The 16,482-nt window shown below is 40.8% G+C and overlaps 3 protein-coding genes across 3 annotated transcripts in view; 1 reads left to right on the top strand and 2 right to left on the bottom strand.

The window, feature by feature from the left end:
• Positions 1-13,044, bottom strand: part of LOC134021090 (proprotein convertase subtilisin/kexin type 5) — a 401,110-nt gene extending 388,066 nt beyond the window's left edge. Inside the window, exon 1 of the mRNA XM_062461568.1 lies at positions 12,903-13,044. Coding sequence (XP_062317552.1) covers positions 12,903-12,939 — 37 coding nt within the window. The 5' untranslated portion in view covers positions 12,940-13,044. The remainder of the gene's footprint in view (positions 1-12,902) is intronic.
• LOC134020504 (uncharacterized) lies at positions 1,498-3,604 on the top strand. The gene is made up of 2 exons (XM_062460651.1): positions 1,498-1,610; positions 2,969-3,604. Exons 1-2 carry the CDS (start codon positions 1,524-1,526, stop codon positions 3,530-3,532), a joined length of 651 nt encoding a protein of 216 aa, XP_062316635.1. The 5' UTR covers positions 1,498-1,523; the 3' UTR covers positions 3,533-3,604.
• LOC134021084 (uncharacterized) lies at positions 9,534-11,995 on the bottom strand. The gene is made up of 3 exons (XM_062461559.1): positions 11,937-11,995; positions 11,026-11,904; positions 9,534-10,241 (listed from the first exon to the last, which is right to left on the bottom strand). Exons 2-3 carry the CDS (start codon positions 11,851-11,853, stop codon positions 9,942-9,944), a joined length of 1,128 nt encoding a protein of 375 aa, XP_062317543.1. The 5' UTR covers positions 11,854-11,904; positions 11,937-11,995; the 3' UTR covers positions 9,534-9,941.
• Positions 13,045-16,482: the final 3,438 nt, after the last annotated feature.

The raw sequence follows: 16,482 nt of genomic DNA, 5'->3' as shown, positions 1-16,482 counted from the left end.
AAAATAATTTGGACAGTAAAAGTGGTTATTTCCGACCCATAACAATAATAATAGCTACTGTGGAAAACAAGATAAGATTACTTTTTGACTATTCTCCCTGAAAGACTCTTCATCTTCCGGAACATGTGTTTCATATATTATAATTCCACTCCAAATTCTTAGGCCAAAATATAATTGCAGATTCCTAGTGCAGAAATTAACTTTCCATGCCAAATATGAGAATATTTCTAAGAACCCTGCTTAATTACAAAAATGCTATAATCTATCCCAGTGATTATCAAACGGAATTATAAACATATGCTGTTTTTGTTTATATTGTCAGAGCAGCTGACCTGGGACTGAACTGTATGACCTTCTCCTTCAGGGCTCAACTGAGGACATTACCCAGTGTACATGTAGGCCTTTGATAATCTCTTAGACAGGAAACTGTGAAGCCAGCCACAGGTGATCAAGCTTATTTGTGTCTGCTTACAAGGGGAAACAATTCATTATCCATTCCTCTGAGGAGCCAGACTGCTGCAGGGAACCTAAGAATGGGAGTCCTCATCTTCAGTCACCTCTTTACTGATGAGCTCACACCTTGCTACTTGAGAGGCCGTTGCAGTGCTGAAGGATTCCATCAGATTTGAGTTTGTCCTTAGCTCAAACCAGGTAATGCAGTCAGCCATTCCTTTGAATAATTTCTAATGCAGCAGTTGAGAACTAAGAAAGGCATCGTGATGAGTTATCGTTTAACATCAGGGTGTGCTGTTAGTATATGGAGGGGTTTTATTTACTTTAATTCTACAATACATCACCTGTTTACGTGAGCATCCCGTGTTTTAGGATTAGGCTCTGTTTGATCATTTTATTTGATAGTGAAGAAACAATTCCTTTCCTCTTTGTTGCACAGAGTGACACAGCTTATAGTATTTGCCAGATCCATATTTGGGTGTGCTTTGCCTTTGGCAAGGGCACAACCATTTTTCTCTCACATATATATTATTATTAGTGTGTTTGCTGCAAGCAAAAACACTATTGTTATTCTGCATACTTATTAGTGTGTTTGCTGCAAGCAAAACCACTATTGTTATTCTGCATACTTATTATTAGTGTGTTTGCTGCAAGCAAAAACACTGTTGTTATTCTGCATACTTATTATTGGGTGTGCTTTGCTTTCTGCAAGGGCACAACCTTTGTTCTCACATATATATTATTATTATTATTATTCTTTTTGCCCCCCTAAAACTCAGTCAATATTTGGCCTACATAGACAACCTAGGTGTCAAAAGTTTCGTCTTGTACGATTGTACGGAGCCCCTAAAGGGACATGGAGAAGAAAAAAAAATCTGGTGTGCGCGAGAAACTTTCTGGTGCGCACAAGATACTTTCTGGTGTGCCCGAGAAACTTTCTGGTGCGCACGAGAAACTTTCTGGTGCGCACGAGATACTTTCTGGTGCGCCCGAGAAACTTTCTGGTGCGCCCGAGAAACTTTCTGGTGCGCACGAGAAACTTTCTGGTGCGCAGGAGAAGACTGGTGAGAATGGATGCCAAGGAGGAGGTATTCATCTTCCTGAAAAATAAACGAAATATACCGGATAGTGTAATCAACAAACTTAAAGATGATAAGGTAACGTTAACCGTTAACTGACTTCATGCTGTGAATGTGAAATATTAAAGATCCTGTAAAGTAAATTCCATGTTTTGCTTCTAAGTACATTATATACGTGTGAAATTAGTTCCTGAAAGCATGTGCAAAGCGCTAAAACTTACACTTACACACACTGAAATGTGGAGTTAAACCGAAGAACAGTTTCTCTTCCGTTTTCAGATCAGGTTTTAATGGGCGGAGCCAAAAAATGCCCTATCTATGTCATTTCGCCCTATCTACGTCAGATCACTGAATGGCTCCTCCTGCTGTACTGTTATTGTAGCCTACATCAGCTAGCTAGCTAGCTTCAGGATGTCTCCCACCACCCGCAACTGCATCTTCCCTGGATGCAAGAACTCCAGCTGCGCTGCAACGCCATTTAAGTTCACTATTGATAATGAAAGGAAAAATAGGTGGATGGATTTTGTGAAGAGCCACGCTCATGGAAAGCTTTGGATAAACTCCAACAGCCGCCTCTGCACTGACCATTTCACGGCGGACAGTTTTAACATGGACCAGAGACAGACGGGGTTCACCAACACACGGCTTCACTTGCAGCGCGGAGCCGTCCCGAGCATCGCCCCTTCGGCCGTTCATCCTCCGGTCTCACCTGGACCATCCACCGCCGCCAGCAGTTCATCACTCAGTTCTGTGTGCTTGTTATAATTATACTAGATAACATTTCCAGAGGTATCTCTGCTATAAGTTAGTGCAAACCGCTAAATTGATATTAGGCTACTCGGTGTAGAATGATGGTATTTTGGTGAAATGGTAGCTAATGTGTTAGAAGTAGCCTAGTTGGAGAGCTCACTGTCTGCTGTCTCTGGTGTCCATTTTTACTGTTACAGCTCAGGGGAACATTTAATTTATATGCATCTGTATGTTTCACTCATTGAACAAATACATTCTAATTGGCTTGACATATCGTCCATTATCTGGGTCGGAGGTAGGCACTAGGCAGCGAGGGGCGGAGCTTCAGCTCCTTCAGGCGACACGCCCCCCCAGTCTCAAGCAGAGAAGACTGCTGATTTTTTCACGATTTCAAAGCCTAATTTAACATACTTGTCGTGTTATTTTTTCATTCGAATTTGGATGGGTAGTTAATAACACATTATTCTGTGGTGTGGCGAACTTAAAACTCGTTTCCAGGTCCACTTTACAGGATCTTTAACTTTAGCCACATAACGTTAGCTGTAACGTTGTTAGGATAATTGTGCTAGCTAGCAGTTAACGATCCTTTCCCACCGTTTTGGCCATTTGGTGTTTTTTCAAATGTTTTGACATAATATTAGCCTAAATGTCAAAACGAGAAACCAAATTTGCCTTCCTGTTTTCAGATCGACATTAACGTCATAAACGTTATGACTGATGACGAGTTAAAGCAGTATATTGAGAGATATGGGGACCGACTCGCACTAAGAGCATTTTGTAGGCAAGGAACTGTGACAAGCGAAAGTGGAGTGAAACCCAGTCTCATGCAGAGAGTAAGAGACAGACTAAGGGAACGGGAACAACTGAAAACATCAGCCGACAATGGCACGGCAGCAGGCCCAAGCCGTAGAGTTGGCAACAGCTATGCAACCAAAGACAACCGGCGGATTGAAATGGGATGGCTCCACTACGACAAAGTGGATTTTCATCAGGTCAGAACAAGACATGGAGGTGGAACACGGCACCTGACTGTTCAGAAAACCGTTACTATGGAGGAGCTACTGGAGATTGGCAAAGGCTTGTTCTTTCCAAATGGACAATCTTCGAAAGGACTGGTTGAAGACCATCAATTTGATATCTGGGATTTCAGTCACAACCCTGTACCCCTTGAGAACACGGTGAGCCAGCTATACGACCAGACTAAACTACGAAATGCTACGCATCTATACCTGCTCCCGGGAAAAGGATAAACTTGACCCTGAGGACGTCTCAATACTTCTTTCTGATACATCTTCGGACTTCGAGCCTACAAAGGACAGTCCAATGAAGGTACATTCCTATCCGTCACATTTCTGTTATTAAATATGTTGCTATAGAAATCATTAGACACAAAAATTAACTAGTTGAAAGATGGTTTAAATGTAAGCAACTGTTTGATGATGAATTGAATGCACACAAAAGAGAATGCATTAAAAGGTTTAGTAGTTCACATTAAATTGTAGTGTCCATTAGTAAACAAAAAAGACACCTTCATGGTTTTTTTTTGCCAGTAATATGTAATCATATGTTGTATTTCTGTTTTGTTCCTAAACATACAAAAAAGGATTAATCACTATGGGTGCAGACTACTTATGTCTGCATGTCACACCTACCTCAGGTGCATTATGACACAGTACTATGTCATGTAAAAATTAGTGCATTTGATTAGAGTGTATTATTTTCAAAGGGTAGCCCATTTAATAAGATCCACCTCATTCCACACCGTAGCCTTAGTTAGTCTATGTACTGTGCTGCATATTCACTGCTCTTCTCAGAGATTTTTGCAGTCAGATAGAAAGCTGTCAATATCCAACCTATGTGAAAGAGTAAGCTTGCAAAAAAACAATTAATGCTATGTACTCAATCTGAGTTTAGTGTTGTGTTGCAGGAGCATATGAATTGTAAATTCAATTTAATAATATTCATCCCACTTGTGTCTCTCCCGTCATACAAGGTAACATAGCTGTGCAAGTCTATAATTTGCTAATTTATTTGTAGACCAGGAAAGTGCAGAGACGATCTCTAAGGAACAAAACCAGTAAATACCATACCGAGAAAACTGGAAATGATCATCAGGTGGATCATCTACAGAGATCTTCCGATTCAGCACCCAGTGTTTCAACAGAGACAAACGATGAAAGAGTAAGCTTCAATGGAAATAGTTTTCACAGGCCCAATCTGCTATGCATATGTATATACACACACATATACAGTATAAATATACATTTAATGTTTAACACAGTAGCGAACCGGAACCGAAACTGTACTGTACTGTAGCAAGTGGTACGTGACAGTGGAGCGAGTGGTACGTGACAGTAGCTAGTGGTACATGCCAGTGCCTCCACTGGCACGTGACAGTGGCTAGTGGTACGTGCCAGTGCCTCCACTGGCACGTGACAGTGGCTAGTGGTACGTGCCAGTGCCTCCACTGGTACGTGACAGTAGCTAGTGGTACATGCCAGTGCCTCTACTGGCACCTAGTGGTACGTGCCAGTGGAGCTAGTGGTACGTGACAGTAGCTAGTGGTACATGCCAGTACCTCCGCTGGTACATGACAGTAGCTAGTGGTACGTGACAGTGCCTCCACTGGTACATGACAGTTACTGTTCTGTTGATAGTGGTACGCAAGTGTCTCGTGGCAGTTGCATTGGGTGTCTTGCAGCTTTTGTTTACTGTCGTGTAACTGCCCCGTGGCCATTTTAGAATCGGAGAACAGGCTATAAACTTTTATTTAAAGAAATAAGTTAAACTGTTCGTGCTAACAGAATCCAAACCATACTTTTGATGTCTCACTACAAGCTCACCATACAAAGTAGTCGATTTAGACATTATATTACATAGTGTAATGGTGTGACTGTAATGTAAAGCAGACTTGTACACACGTAATGAATTGGTAACAAATTATTTACTCAGAGTAACTGAATTTAAGCGTGCACATGAGCCACCGTTGTAGACTCTCGTCTCTAATGCACATCGTTGTGTTGTTATCAGCGCCTCCTAGTGGCGTATATCATTAATTGTAATAACTGAAGTCAATATAGGTAGCCTACATTTGCATTTCGATACTCTGAGTAAATATAGTTGTTAACAATAGTTCATTATTTTCATATGAAGAACTTTGTCAATAAATGACACCCTATGATTGCAAATGTACTTTCTGGGTATTATACATATTGGAAACTACAAACTATCCTGGATACAAATCTGTTTAAATCACTCAGATATCTTTATCACAACTGAAGTTACATAATTCTAAAGTCGACCTGTGTCAAAAAGTGATATGGGAGAAAATCCTTTTGTTCGTAATGACGTTGTGAATGTAAATGTCAGTTTAAGTATAGGCTACATTAATAACTTCTCAGCAAGTTATTTCATTGATCAGTTGTTATGGGCTGCTGCAGCACTCAAAAGAGCAGGCAAACTAAGCATTTGATTTGACATGGCTTGAAAATCTTGCTATCCGTCCACTGCAAACACGTATCATATTCTCATCTAGGTTAGTGCATGACATGTGCACCAGCAGATACTATTTTAAAAGAAATTCCTGCATTAAAATAATGTATCATGACAGTTTGTATGATTTGTTCATTTATTATCACACTAGCATTTAATTATCACGGCAAACAATTACACTGCACTAAACTGTAAGTGTAAATGTAAAGTGAAAATAACAAAACCAGTCAGTATGATGACTGGAGCGAATATCATTCACGTCTTACTAAAACAGCGGCCACGTGAAAGGGAATGAGGAAACTGTTTCCTCTACAAAAAAATACAATGAGGGTCACGTGAAAAAAGGATCCAAAGACTCGTAGAAAGACCGAGTCGGGAAATTAACGAATCGTTCGTTTCCTCCAGTAGGCCTACAGAACCTATGCAGGTCACGTGAAAAAATGATCCAAAGACTCGTAGAAAGACCGAGTCGGGAAATGAACGAATCGTTCGTTTCCTCTAGCTACCACTACAGAGCCTATGCAGGTCACGTGAAAAATGATCCAAAGACTCTTAGAAAGACCGAGTCGGGAAATGAACGAATCGTTGCCTCTAGCGTTTCCTCTAGCTACCACTACAGAGCCTATGCAGGTCACGTGAAAAATCCAAATACTTGTACCTGAAGACCGAGTCGGGAAATGAACTAATCATTTATGTTTACTTGGACGAGCCTATGCAACAGTCCCGATGCACGGCCACAAGAAAATGAACGAATCACTCTTTGAGATGACTCCCGAGTTACTCCCGAGTCCTTGTAAGTATTTGTTCAAAATGAACGAATCGTTCACGAACGACACATCACTAACAAACAACAATGTAGCAGGAGAGAGAGAAATGCGCGTTTTCGAGTTGGAAATACAATCACTATTTTGAGTATTTGTCAGCTAAAGATGGAAATATCAAGGTTCGTTGAACACTCTGTGCTGGTGGCGACAAAGTGCTATCAAGCTACAAAAACACGACGTCAAATTTGAAGAAACATTTGGAGTCGCAGCACTGCACAGTCAAACTTATAGAGACGGTTGTCAATAGGTGTGCCAGCGGAGGCACTGGCATGTACCACTAGCTACTGTCACGTACCACTAGCTCCACTGGCACGTACCACTAGGTGCCAGTAGAGGCGCTGTCACGTACCACTAGCTACTGTCATGTACCAGCGAAGGCACTGGCATGTACCACTAGCTACTGTCACGTACCACTAGCTCCACTGGCACGTACCACTAGGTGTCAGTAGAGGCACTGGCACGTACTACTCGCGCCACTGTCACGTACCACTCGCTCCACTGGCACGTACCACTAGCTAACGTACCTAGCTGTTAGGGGCGGCTGTGGCTCAGGGGGTAGAGAGGGTTGTCTGTTAATCGCAAGGTTGGCGGTTCGATCCCCGACTCCTCCAAGGCCATGTGCCGAAGTATCCTTGAGCAAGACTCTGAACCCCAAGTTGCTCCCGATGGGCAGGCCGGCGCCTTGCATGGTAGCTCGCTGCCGTCGGTATGTGTGATTGAGAGTATGAATGGGTGAATGAGAGGCAAACATTGTAAAGCGCTTTGAGTACCGCTAAGGTAGAAAAGCGCTATATAAATGCAGTCCATTTATCCTTCAGCCCAAGCTGTTTAAAGATTAAATCTGTTATAAAAAATAAAAGGAGTAAATCCATAGCATAATCTTCATTTGAGAATAATGAATAACTAATCATTTAAGAAATGTCATGACACCTAATTTATTTTTTGTGAAAATGTTGCAGCATTCATCACTGAACGACAAACCTGTATTTATAAACAGTATTCCTGCATCACCAGAAAAAAATGAAAAAGAAGTCCAGTATGTGAAATTAAGACGAGTAAGCATAGTTCAAGATGTGCTTAATGTCTTCATGGAACCCAAAGTACTCACGGTTAATCTAAAAATGGAGTTAAAAAATGAGAAAGCGGTGGACAGTGACGGTGTATCAAGAGAGGTGTACTCTGCGTTCTGGGAACACTTCTTGGAACAGTGTGAGGGGGAAGATGAGCGAGTGCCCAGATTGCGACCAGACTATTCAGAGAAGGAATGGCAAGCTGTTGGAAGAGTTTGGTTGAAAGGATATTTGGACCACAACATCCTCCCAATCAGACTGTCACCAGCTTTTATTCTTGCCTGTTGTCAAGGAGTCAGTTCAGTGGATGAAGAACTCTTGATGATGTCATTTGCCAGGTTGCTTTCAGTGTCTGAGCGAGCATCGGTTGAAAAAGCACTACAGGGCAACATGGATGAAACTGCTGAGGAGGACTTACTTGACCTTTTCTCAAGAATGGGCTCACATGTCCTGCCTTCTAAAGACAACCTCCGGCCTGCCATTTTAACAATGGCACACAAAGTTCTTCTTCAAGAGCCAAAGTTCATAATTGACTGTTTCCACTCCAGTATTCACTGTATTCACAATGCTGTCCCCATGCCCATAACAAGAGACAGCATAATGGAACTTTATGAATCTAAGAGGGCAACAAACAAGAAAGTAGCCAAGATAATAAAGCCATCAAGTGAGAACCTGAATCAACAGGAGCAGACAGCACTTAACCACCTGCTACGGTATGTGAGAAGCACTGACCTAAAAAAAGAGATATTCTTGCGCTTCTGCACAGGATCCACAGTACTGTGCAAAGACACAATCGAAGTAACTTTTAACAGGTTGTGTGGTTTAAGTCGCAGGCCTGTGGCACACACATGTGGAGCAGTTCTTGAATTACCATGCACCTACAGTTCATACACAGACTTTCGTGCAGTTTGACAGCATCCTGTTTGGCAATTGCTTTGAAATGAATATTTTGTAATGGATGGACGGGATCTTACACACTTCTATGTCCATCTTCTAAGTTACATTATGTATCTGATGGCAGTGTCCGGATCCTTTGCATAGACCATTGCTATTAGTGCAACATTGTCAGCACTGTCATTGCCGCAAGTACAATTGTCTGCAGAGGTCATTACAAGAATACTTACTTTCTAAGTTTCATTCATAAAATAGTAATCTTTCATATAGAAATTGCAAAACTTGAGCAAGTGACTGATATTTCATCGACATCTATAGACCCCACTATAAGTAAGTGAAAGAATGTGTGGTGACATCCTTTATTTTATTGGAGGTTCTTTTGGGATAAACCCGTGATTTTGTTTTGCACCAATGATTTTGTTTTGAACCAATGATTTTGTTTTGAACCAATGATTTCATTTTGCACAAAAAAAGTGGTACTGAAAATATTTTTTTGTATTAAGATGATGTTCCTATAGAATCTCTAACAAAACAGCAGATTATTGTCATTATGATCATAGTATTACCACCAAGAAAACATTGCATTACATGAATAAGAGTTACACAACTCATCTGACGGATGATGTAACCGACTTACAAAAACTGAAAAAAAGGAATGGTATTGCCAATTTTATGTTTATTGGGAGTTTGAAACTGTATTCAAGTCCAAAATACAAGTTTTGTTTAAGCATACTGATGAGTCTGTCAGACCTGTGTTTATGTGTATGCATTAATTTACCAGGCATGTGCAAATGTTACATGTTCATGTGCATGTTTTATGCAGTAGTTACTCAAAAAGAAATATTTTACATGTCAGAATTTGATAAAATGGCTGTGAGTGCACATTCCATTTCGAAAGGGATGGCTATTTTGGTTGGAGCCACATAAGGGAAATTGACAATAACTAGCAATAGCAAAATATTGTTAAATAAAAAAAACGTAATTCTTCATTCATAACATTCATATCAAATTAATATCCACTACAAACGTAAGTGTTTACTTCCACTGCAAACCATCAAATAATTTTCCTATATTTAGGGTGGTGTCTGAGGTTCTTTCATGTTTCTAATTCATAGTTCAATTGTCATGACATACAGATAGCCATAAATACGTCTAACATTAACATATGTTTTGTGATACTTTTTATCAAATCAAATATTTTGCCTTCAGTAAATATTGATTCTAAAGCAGATATGGGAAAAAACCCAGATATCACACTGATGAAAGCAAGATGAAGCTGGAAAAAAGAAAAAGAAAAATGCACAGTGGACCGATAATTAATTTAGATCTGGATATGTGTAGTACCATCTCAAATTAAAGAGAGGATATGATCGTATTCCTCAAATGCAGGTACAAATCCAAGGCCTGGTAAGCATCAGCTGTGAGAACCAACTGTGACTCTCCATCAGAACATTGCAGAGGTTGTAGATGTCTATGTTACATGGCACTGCTGGTCGAAATGTGCAGCTACTCCGACACAGCTGTACATCAGCGCTTTCCACTGAGGAAACACAGTCATGAGTTGCATAGAGCTCTGGGAACATGTACATGATTCTGGGTCGACCACTTGGTACTCTGTCATTCTTTGATGGTCTGATGACATGCGAATCCCACACACAGATCATCTCATCCAACTCGTCCTGGAGAAACAACATGATAGAAAATAGGAGAACAAGTTAACTGATATCACTAATAACAGTATTATCATGTGAGCCTTTCATAAATTATGAGAGGGCTGGAAATTCAAACAATTTAAATGTTTGATGACAAATGCTTTCTACTCTAATCAGTTTGGCATAGGATAAACTGTATGTGATGGCAAACAATTCTACCTTGTTTCGAGCTTTTGACTACAAAAGTTATATCAAATAGCAGTATTTGTCCAAGCAGTAAATATTCAGCCATGTTCATGTGTCGTTATTTATTTATAATGATACATTAATATGTTTGGCATTTATTACCATAATAACTATTACTACGTGAATTTTTCCAGGTTCATGCGATGTCCAACACTTATGTTGCTGTGTATATTATCTTGTAATGTGGGACAGTTTAGAGGGACGGATCAAATAGCCTCCGGTCCGTCTCTCTAAACGTTCCCACCAAAAACCCAGACCTCTCTTTCTCTTCTAAAGCAGCTACCACTGATCATGTATCAGTGAACATACAATATAATACACAGAAACATGCGTGCTGGACATCAAAGGAACCAGGCGACATTTATCGAGTTTTAATTATGGTAATAGGCCTATGCTAAATATATTAACTACTGTATCAATAAGAATTATGCACTTGTCAAATTTTACATTAACGTTTAAACACCAACACACCCATACAGTGTCTTCTATGTGGAGAATATGAATACAGAGTGATTTATGGTTATGTGGGCCAGGGTAACAAGATGAAAATACATTTGTAGCTCACCTGGATGATACCCATGAAGCAGTACTGAATTAGACTTTTGTCCAAATATCCGCCGTCGAACAAACCACGGTCTTTCAGATCAACAAACAGAGAGATGTAGAACTCAATCGACTCCTTCCTGAGAAAGCCCCACCAGCTTTCTATTCGCTGATTTGCTGTACTCGCTCCTTCAATGTAGCTGTCAATGGCAGAACCGTCGTGTATATTGCGACGGAGAAAACGCTGAAAGTCTCTGACTTTTACATTCTCGGTGCCCCGGTCACCTCTTGCAATCCGTGGACAGCCACCTGTTCTCTCCACTGCCTCCATATAGTAGCCTCCTACGATTTTGGGCTCACTGCTTGTAGTAAATGCGTTCAACCAGATGATTTTCAGCGAAAAGCCGTCAATACACCCACTTATACAGATAGCAAATGGCTTTAGCTTGTCATATGCATCTAAGTGCCAAATATAATTGGGCCCTGTCGCAAAATAGCTCCTGCGATGGAGACGCCTGCTTCTTCTGAGTTCAACACCCCTTGGGTCCAGTTCTTTTAGAATTAAGCGGATGTCTTCTTTTCTTACATGTAATCCATTCTCCTTGCATTTTGTAAACATCCACCTATACCCAAGCAGTTGGCCAGATGCTTGTAATTGTTCATGACTGAAAGTGATCACCTGGTCCAGATGAGTGTATCCCTTGCGCCGAAACAGACGACACAACTTCAAAATTCGTTTTAAATGTCTTTCCGAGATAATATAGTGGTGACGACTCGCAAGCAAACTTTTAATGTCGTTATACGTAAATCCAAGGTGGAAATACAGTTCAACTAAGCCTCTTTCTGTCATTTCAAAGAATTAAAACAGCCGATCTAATGCACGCTTCTGTGCATGCGGTATCTGGTGCGCACCAGAAAGTATCTCGTGCGCACCAGAAAGTTTCTCGTGCACACCAGATTTTTTTCTCTCTCCATGTCCCGTACGATTGAGTTGCTTCTATTGGGATTTACGTTCCGTTGCACGGTTTAAGTAGAAATTAAGTTTTTGTGGCGAAAAGTGAAGCTAACGGTGGCTAACTTGCTAGCCACAACAATGACGCTATTTACGTCACTAACGTCACGAAAACGTAATCTGAAGGTTGCCAGTTCGATTCCCTGCTGTGCAAAATGACGTTGTGTCCTTGGGCAAGGCACTTCACCCTACTTGCCTCGGGGAGAATGTCCCTGTACTTACATTACTGTCGCTATGGGTAAGAGCGTCTGCTAAATGACTAAATGTAAATGTATTAAGGAAGTACATCTACTTTCGGAAACAGTAGTCTACCAGAGAATGTCTAAGAGAGAACTGCCACTCTCGGGAAACTTCCGGGTTCTGAACTGGTTGCAGTTCCACTCCAGTTCCATATGAGGTCGCTAACGGTCGAGTGCAGAATGAATGGAGGTCTATGGAGCTATACCCCTCAAAATCCACTTTTCTCAGGATATCATTTTTTGTCTAGTAATTTGAATTCTGAATTCGAAAGGGGAGGCAAAAAAATACACACCGCTGGGTGATAGATTTTTTTAAAGTCGCCTTTCTGTTTTAAAAAGCCTTTTAAAATGTCATTGACGTCATACACATTGTACGGCCTGAAATACTGCTTGACGGCAAGCTCTGGTTACTTCCACTTTTCTCTCGAGGCATCGACAACACAGCTGACAGGTTAGGCTCTCCCTGTCAATACACATGCTAGAAAGAGTTTTGGTTTGATAATGTTGTTGCTAATGTTGCTAATACTCTGACATTCTGGTTCTGCTTCGGATGCCATCAAGTGGGATCTCTGGTCATAGTCAGTCCTTCACTAACCAATCAGCATTCGTTAGCAGAATGCTAGCGTGTTATGGGCAACAACGACTTACCCTGTAAGAAATCGAAAGGACATAAGTACTCGTTCATTCAACCTTTCGACCTGTAATCCATGTTGAACATGCAAAAACTACAATCAAATCTGAGATTTCTCAACGACAATCAGGTGAAAGAGACAAATTTAGCCGTTTAGCTCCATAGACTCCCATTAATTCTGCACTCGACCGCGATCACTCCCAGTGTACTGTAAAGTGGTGGAACTGCAACAAAAGTCGGTACAATGGGGCTTAATAGAGAGCGGCCAGGCTCTCCTTAAACAGGCTCTGAGTCTACTATTTCACTGAAGTATTAGCATCATGACATTAGCCTCTGTTGCCCGGGCAACACATACTACAGTGGTCTATGATGCATCTGTTTTCAATCGTTAAAATAAACATTCCTCACAAATACATTTTCGTTGTATGATTTATTATGACATTGGATTACAAGTAAACGATTTGTGGGTGAAATTATCATTACCTGTGGTTTCAAACCAGTGTAGCTCACTGCAACGCTGTAGCCTACGCGAGACACTACAAAAACAGCTGTTTAGGAAGTCAAACGGCGACAGAACATGTTCGGCACTCCCCTTACTTAAATCAAAAGTCTATGTAACTACTAACCTTAACTTCATTGCCACAGCCTAAACTTTGTCAATCTGTTCATAAAAATAATTAATTTCATCCTAAACCGTACAACGGAACGTTAAATCCAATTCAACCAACGCAATCGCTACCAAGACGAACACAGCAGTAGTCTACTACTGTACCGTACTGTAGTAGTACAATTTACCGGGGCAGCTTCTCCACACAGGGCTATATCGCATTTTGCGTTCGCATTTTGCGTTGTTACATGATCGCTACCAGTGAGCTTTTTATGAATGAGCGATTTTCCACACAAAAAAAATGTCAAGCTTATTTACGTTTTGGGGGGCATATTTTCAGTTAGCAGATGGTACTGTTTGAATCGCGATTCCATCTTCTACTGCCGGTAACGTCGTAGAATAATCTTCAAAGGGGGTTCTTTATTAATGAATGAATGCAATGAGTAGGCTAAATGCCTGAAAATAGACGAAAAAGGAAAAAGGACGTTTAAATCATAGAGATTAGGTCAATGTTTACACCGGTCTGCCAAATTTATTCGTTTTGATTCAACGATGAGGCTGCCTCTTGCAGGGGAAATGAGAAGACATCTATTTCATTCTACACTTCACTCGTATTTTCAGTTGTAAATGAGCAGCAAAAAAAAATGCTTTTAAATCTATGTAATCTTTATTTAATAATAAGTATGCATTTTTATGTAAAATATACAGAAATATCAGTTGTAAAAATGTCATTCAAAAACGGACCCCTGTGCAACCGACGCAAGCAAGCACACCCTACAATTTCCCCAGAAATTGTACCCTCTCTAGTTTTTTATGTAATAAGTGTACAGAGTTCAAGAAAAGGAAACATTTCAGTAATTATCTTGACTAAATGTCTGTCTTTGGCTGTCACAGGTTGTGGCCTGTAGAGGGGGTTGTTTGAGGTAAGGGTTCGGTTTGAGCAAATTTTAACAAAGAAAAATTGTGCAGGTGCACATTGTCCACCAGGCACATATTCTCTGGGTAGGTGAGGTCAGTCCATCCAGTATTTCTCTATTTATCTTGTCTCTTCCATGGCTTTCTATGCATTCGTAGTGCCTGTCTTTCAGACATTGCTTTGCTTCTCTGCCTCTCACAGCCACATTTAGAGGCCCCATGCTTTCTGTTCCAGACACTCAGTCCTGTCTCACGGGGTGAGTGCTGCCCTCTCAGCTTGCACGGCTGTTCTGAGCCTTGTTTGGGGCCATGGTGTGGCAAAGTAGATTTACCTTCAATAACCATTTATTAAATCTCCATCCATTAGACTCTGAAGCTTCCAAGAGCTGACCGCATTAAGCCCGATTATGGGATGCCAGACAGAGCAAAAGGGTCTATGTGTCCAAGTGTGTCATTGAGTGATTTATATCCCCTGCTGGTGACCATATCTTGTCAGTTGTCAGTGAATCGCGGAGAGGCCAAAGGAAAGCTACGATCCTCACCCACAGCGGAACTTCTCCAAACTTTTCAACAAGAGGCTGTACAGTACAGAGGCTCTAACTGGACGTTGTGTCATTTGTAGTAGCTGTTACTGCTGACCACTGGTCTGCACACGGACAATCTCCCTTGCGCTGACACGCTGATGTGAGGAAACCCTAGAGACTTGGACTTGAACATGGAGAGCATGAGGACAGGGGGGAAACCAGCAAGTGGCTCCTTTAAGCAGGGCTCCATCAAGCGCTCTGTGTCCGGCTCCCAGAAGGTAAGAGGAAGCCTAGCTTGTTGAGATACATGTGCACCAGAGCTTCACATTCAACAGGTGACCCTGTGAGATTAACGGAGTCAGTTTGAGATATTGAAGAATAGTTATTACAATTCACCTTTTTGTTTAATACTTTTCTGCCATTCTTATCCCTTCTAGCATCTTTCTTGTGGAGATGGATGTTGTATCATGCAATACTGTGCACACACACATTTAAAACTGGAACTGAATGGAAAATGAAATATTTGTGCAAAGAAGTTCCAGTGACAGAGTCTACCAATAGTGTTGCTGTTAGATAGCCCCATGAGACTTATTACCAACCTTACAAACAGAGTCAACCCATTACTGGGTGTCATAGCTAGTGAGTGTATGGGAGCAAAGCAGGGAAGTGTGTAAGAACGGCACATGTCAAACTGGAGCTCAAAAACATGTTTGCTTGCCCTCTCAGCCCAGAATGACCAAGAGCTGTCTCAATGGAATCAATGGAAGAGCCATTTTGTCCAGTACTGTAGAGTAATCCCTTATAATGGCCCAGTATGGGTACCATCCAGCAGCTGTGCCAGATTAGGGATCTTTATTCTTTCTAATGTCTGCTTTCATGTGATTAACATACTCTTACTAAATATGTCATTTGAAAGCAAGCAAGCAAGAACGAGTAACTATTTAAGGCATCACAGATGCTTCAGTTCTATAATTTGTATCAGGAGAAAAGTGATCAGACCACTAGTCCCTAAAAGATATGGGGCAAATTGGAAATTGAGGATTTTGAAGATGATAACGATTCAGAGACCATTTCAGCAGCCCAACATGAATACGGAGTTGGGAAACTGCAGGACTTTTATAATGGGTCTGGGCTTTTACACATGACATATTTAAATAAACAGACTAGGGCTTGTTGCTTCTAAATGGGAAGTATTAAGCATTATATTATGGGATTAAGTAGAGTCCATTTGTGTTCATATTCTTAGTCATAATTCTATTGTAACATGTAGCCTGTTTCTGTGACAGAAAAAGTCATTGACATCAGGAGTTTACGTGAAATATTGAGTTATTCCATTTCCATTATCTATTCCTCGATGAAGAAAAGGCTGGTGCAATTAATTTATTTATTTTAACAAAATAGAGGACAAAAGAAGAAATTACTAAACTGCAAATCATTTTTGCACATTGACATGTAACCTCTCATCCAGGATTTAATTTGATAAAACATTGTCTGAGCTGCAGGATTTACACTGGGTTGTTATGACATTCAGATTAATAATGATCTCATAAA

This window comes from Osmerus eperlanus, chromosome 5 (genome assembly GCF_963692335.1).
Source record: "Osmerus eperlanus chromosome 5, fOsmEpe2.1, whole genome shotgun sequence".
Taxonomy (NCBI): Eukaryota; Metazoa; Chordata; class Actinopteri; order Osmeriformes; family Osmeridae; genus Osmerus; species Osmerus eperlanus.
The sequence above is the reverse complement of the archived record's forward strand: the minus strand, read 5'-3'. Positions and strand labels throughout refer to the sequence as shown.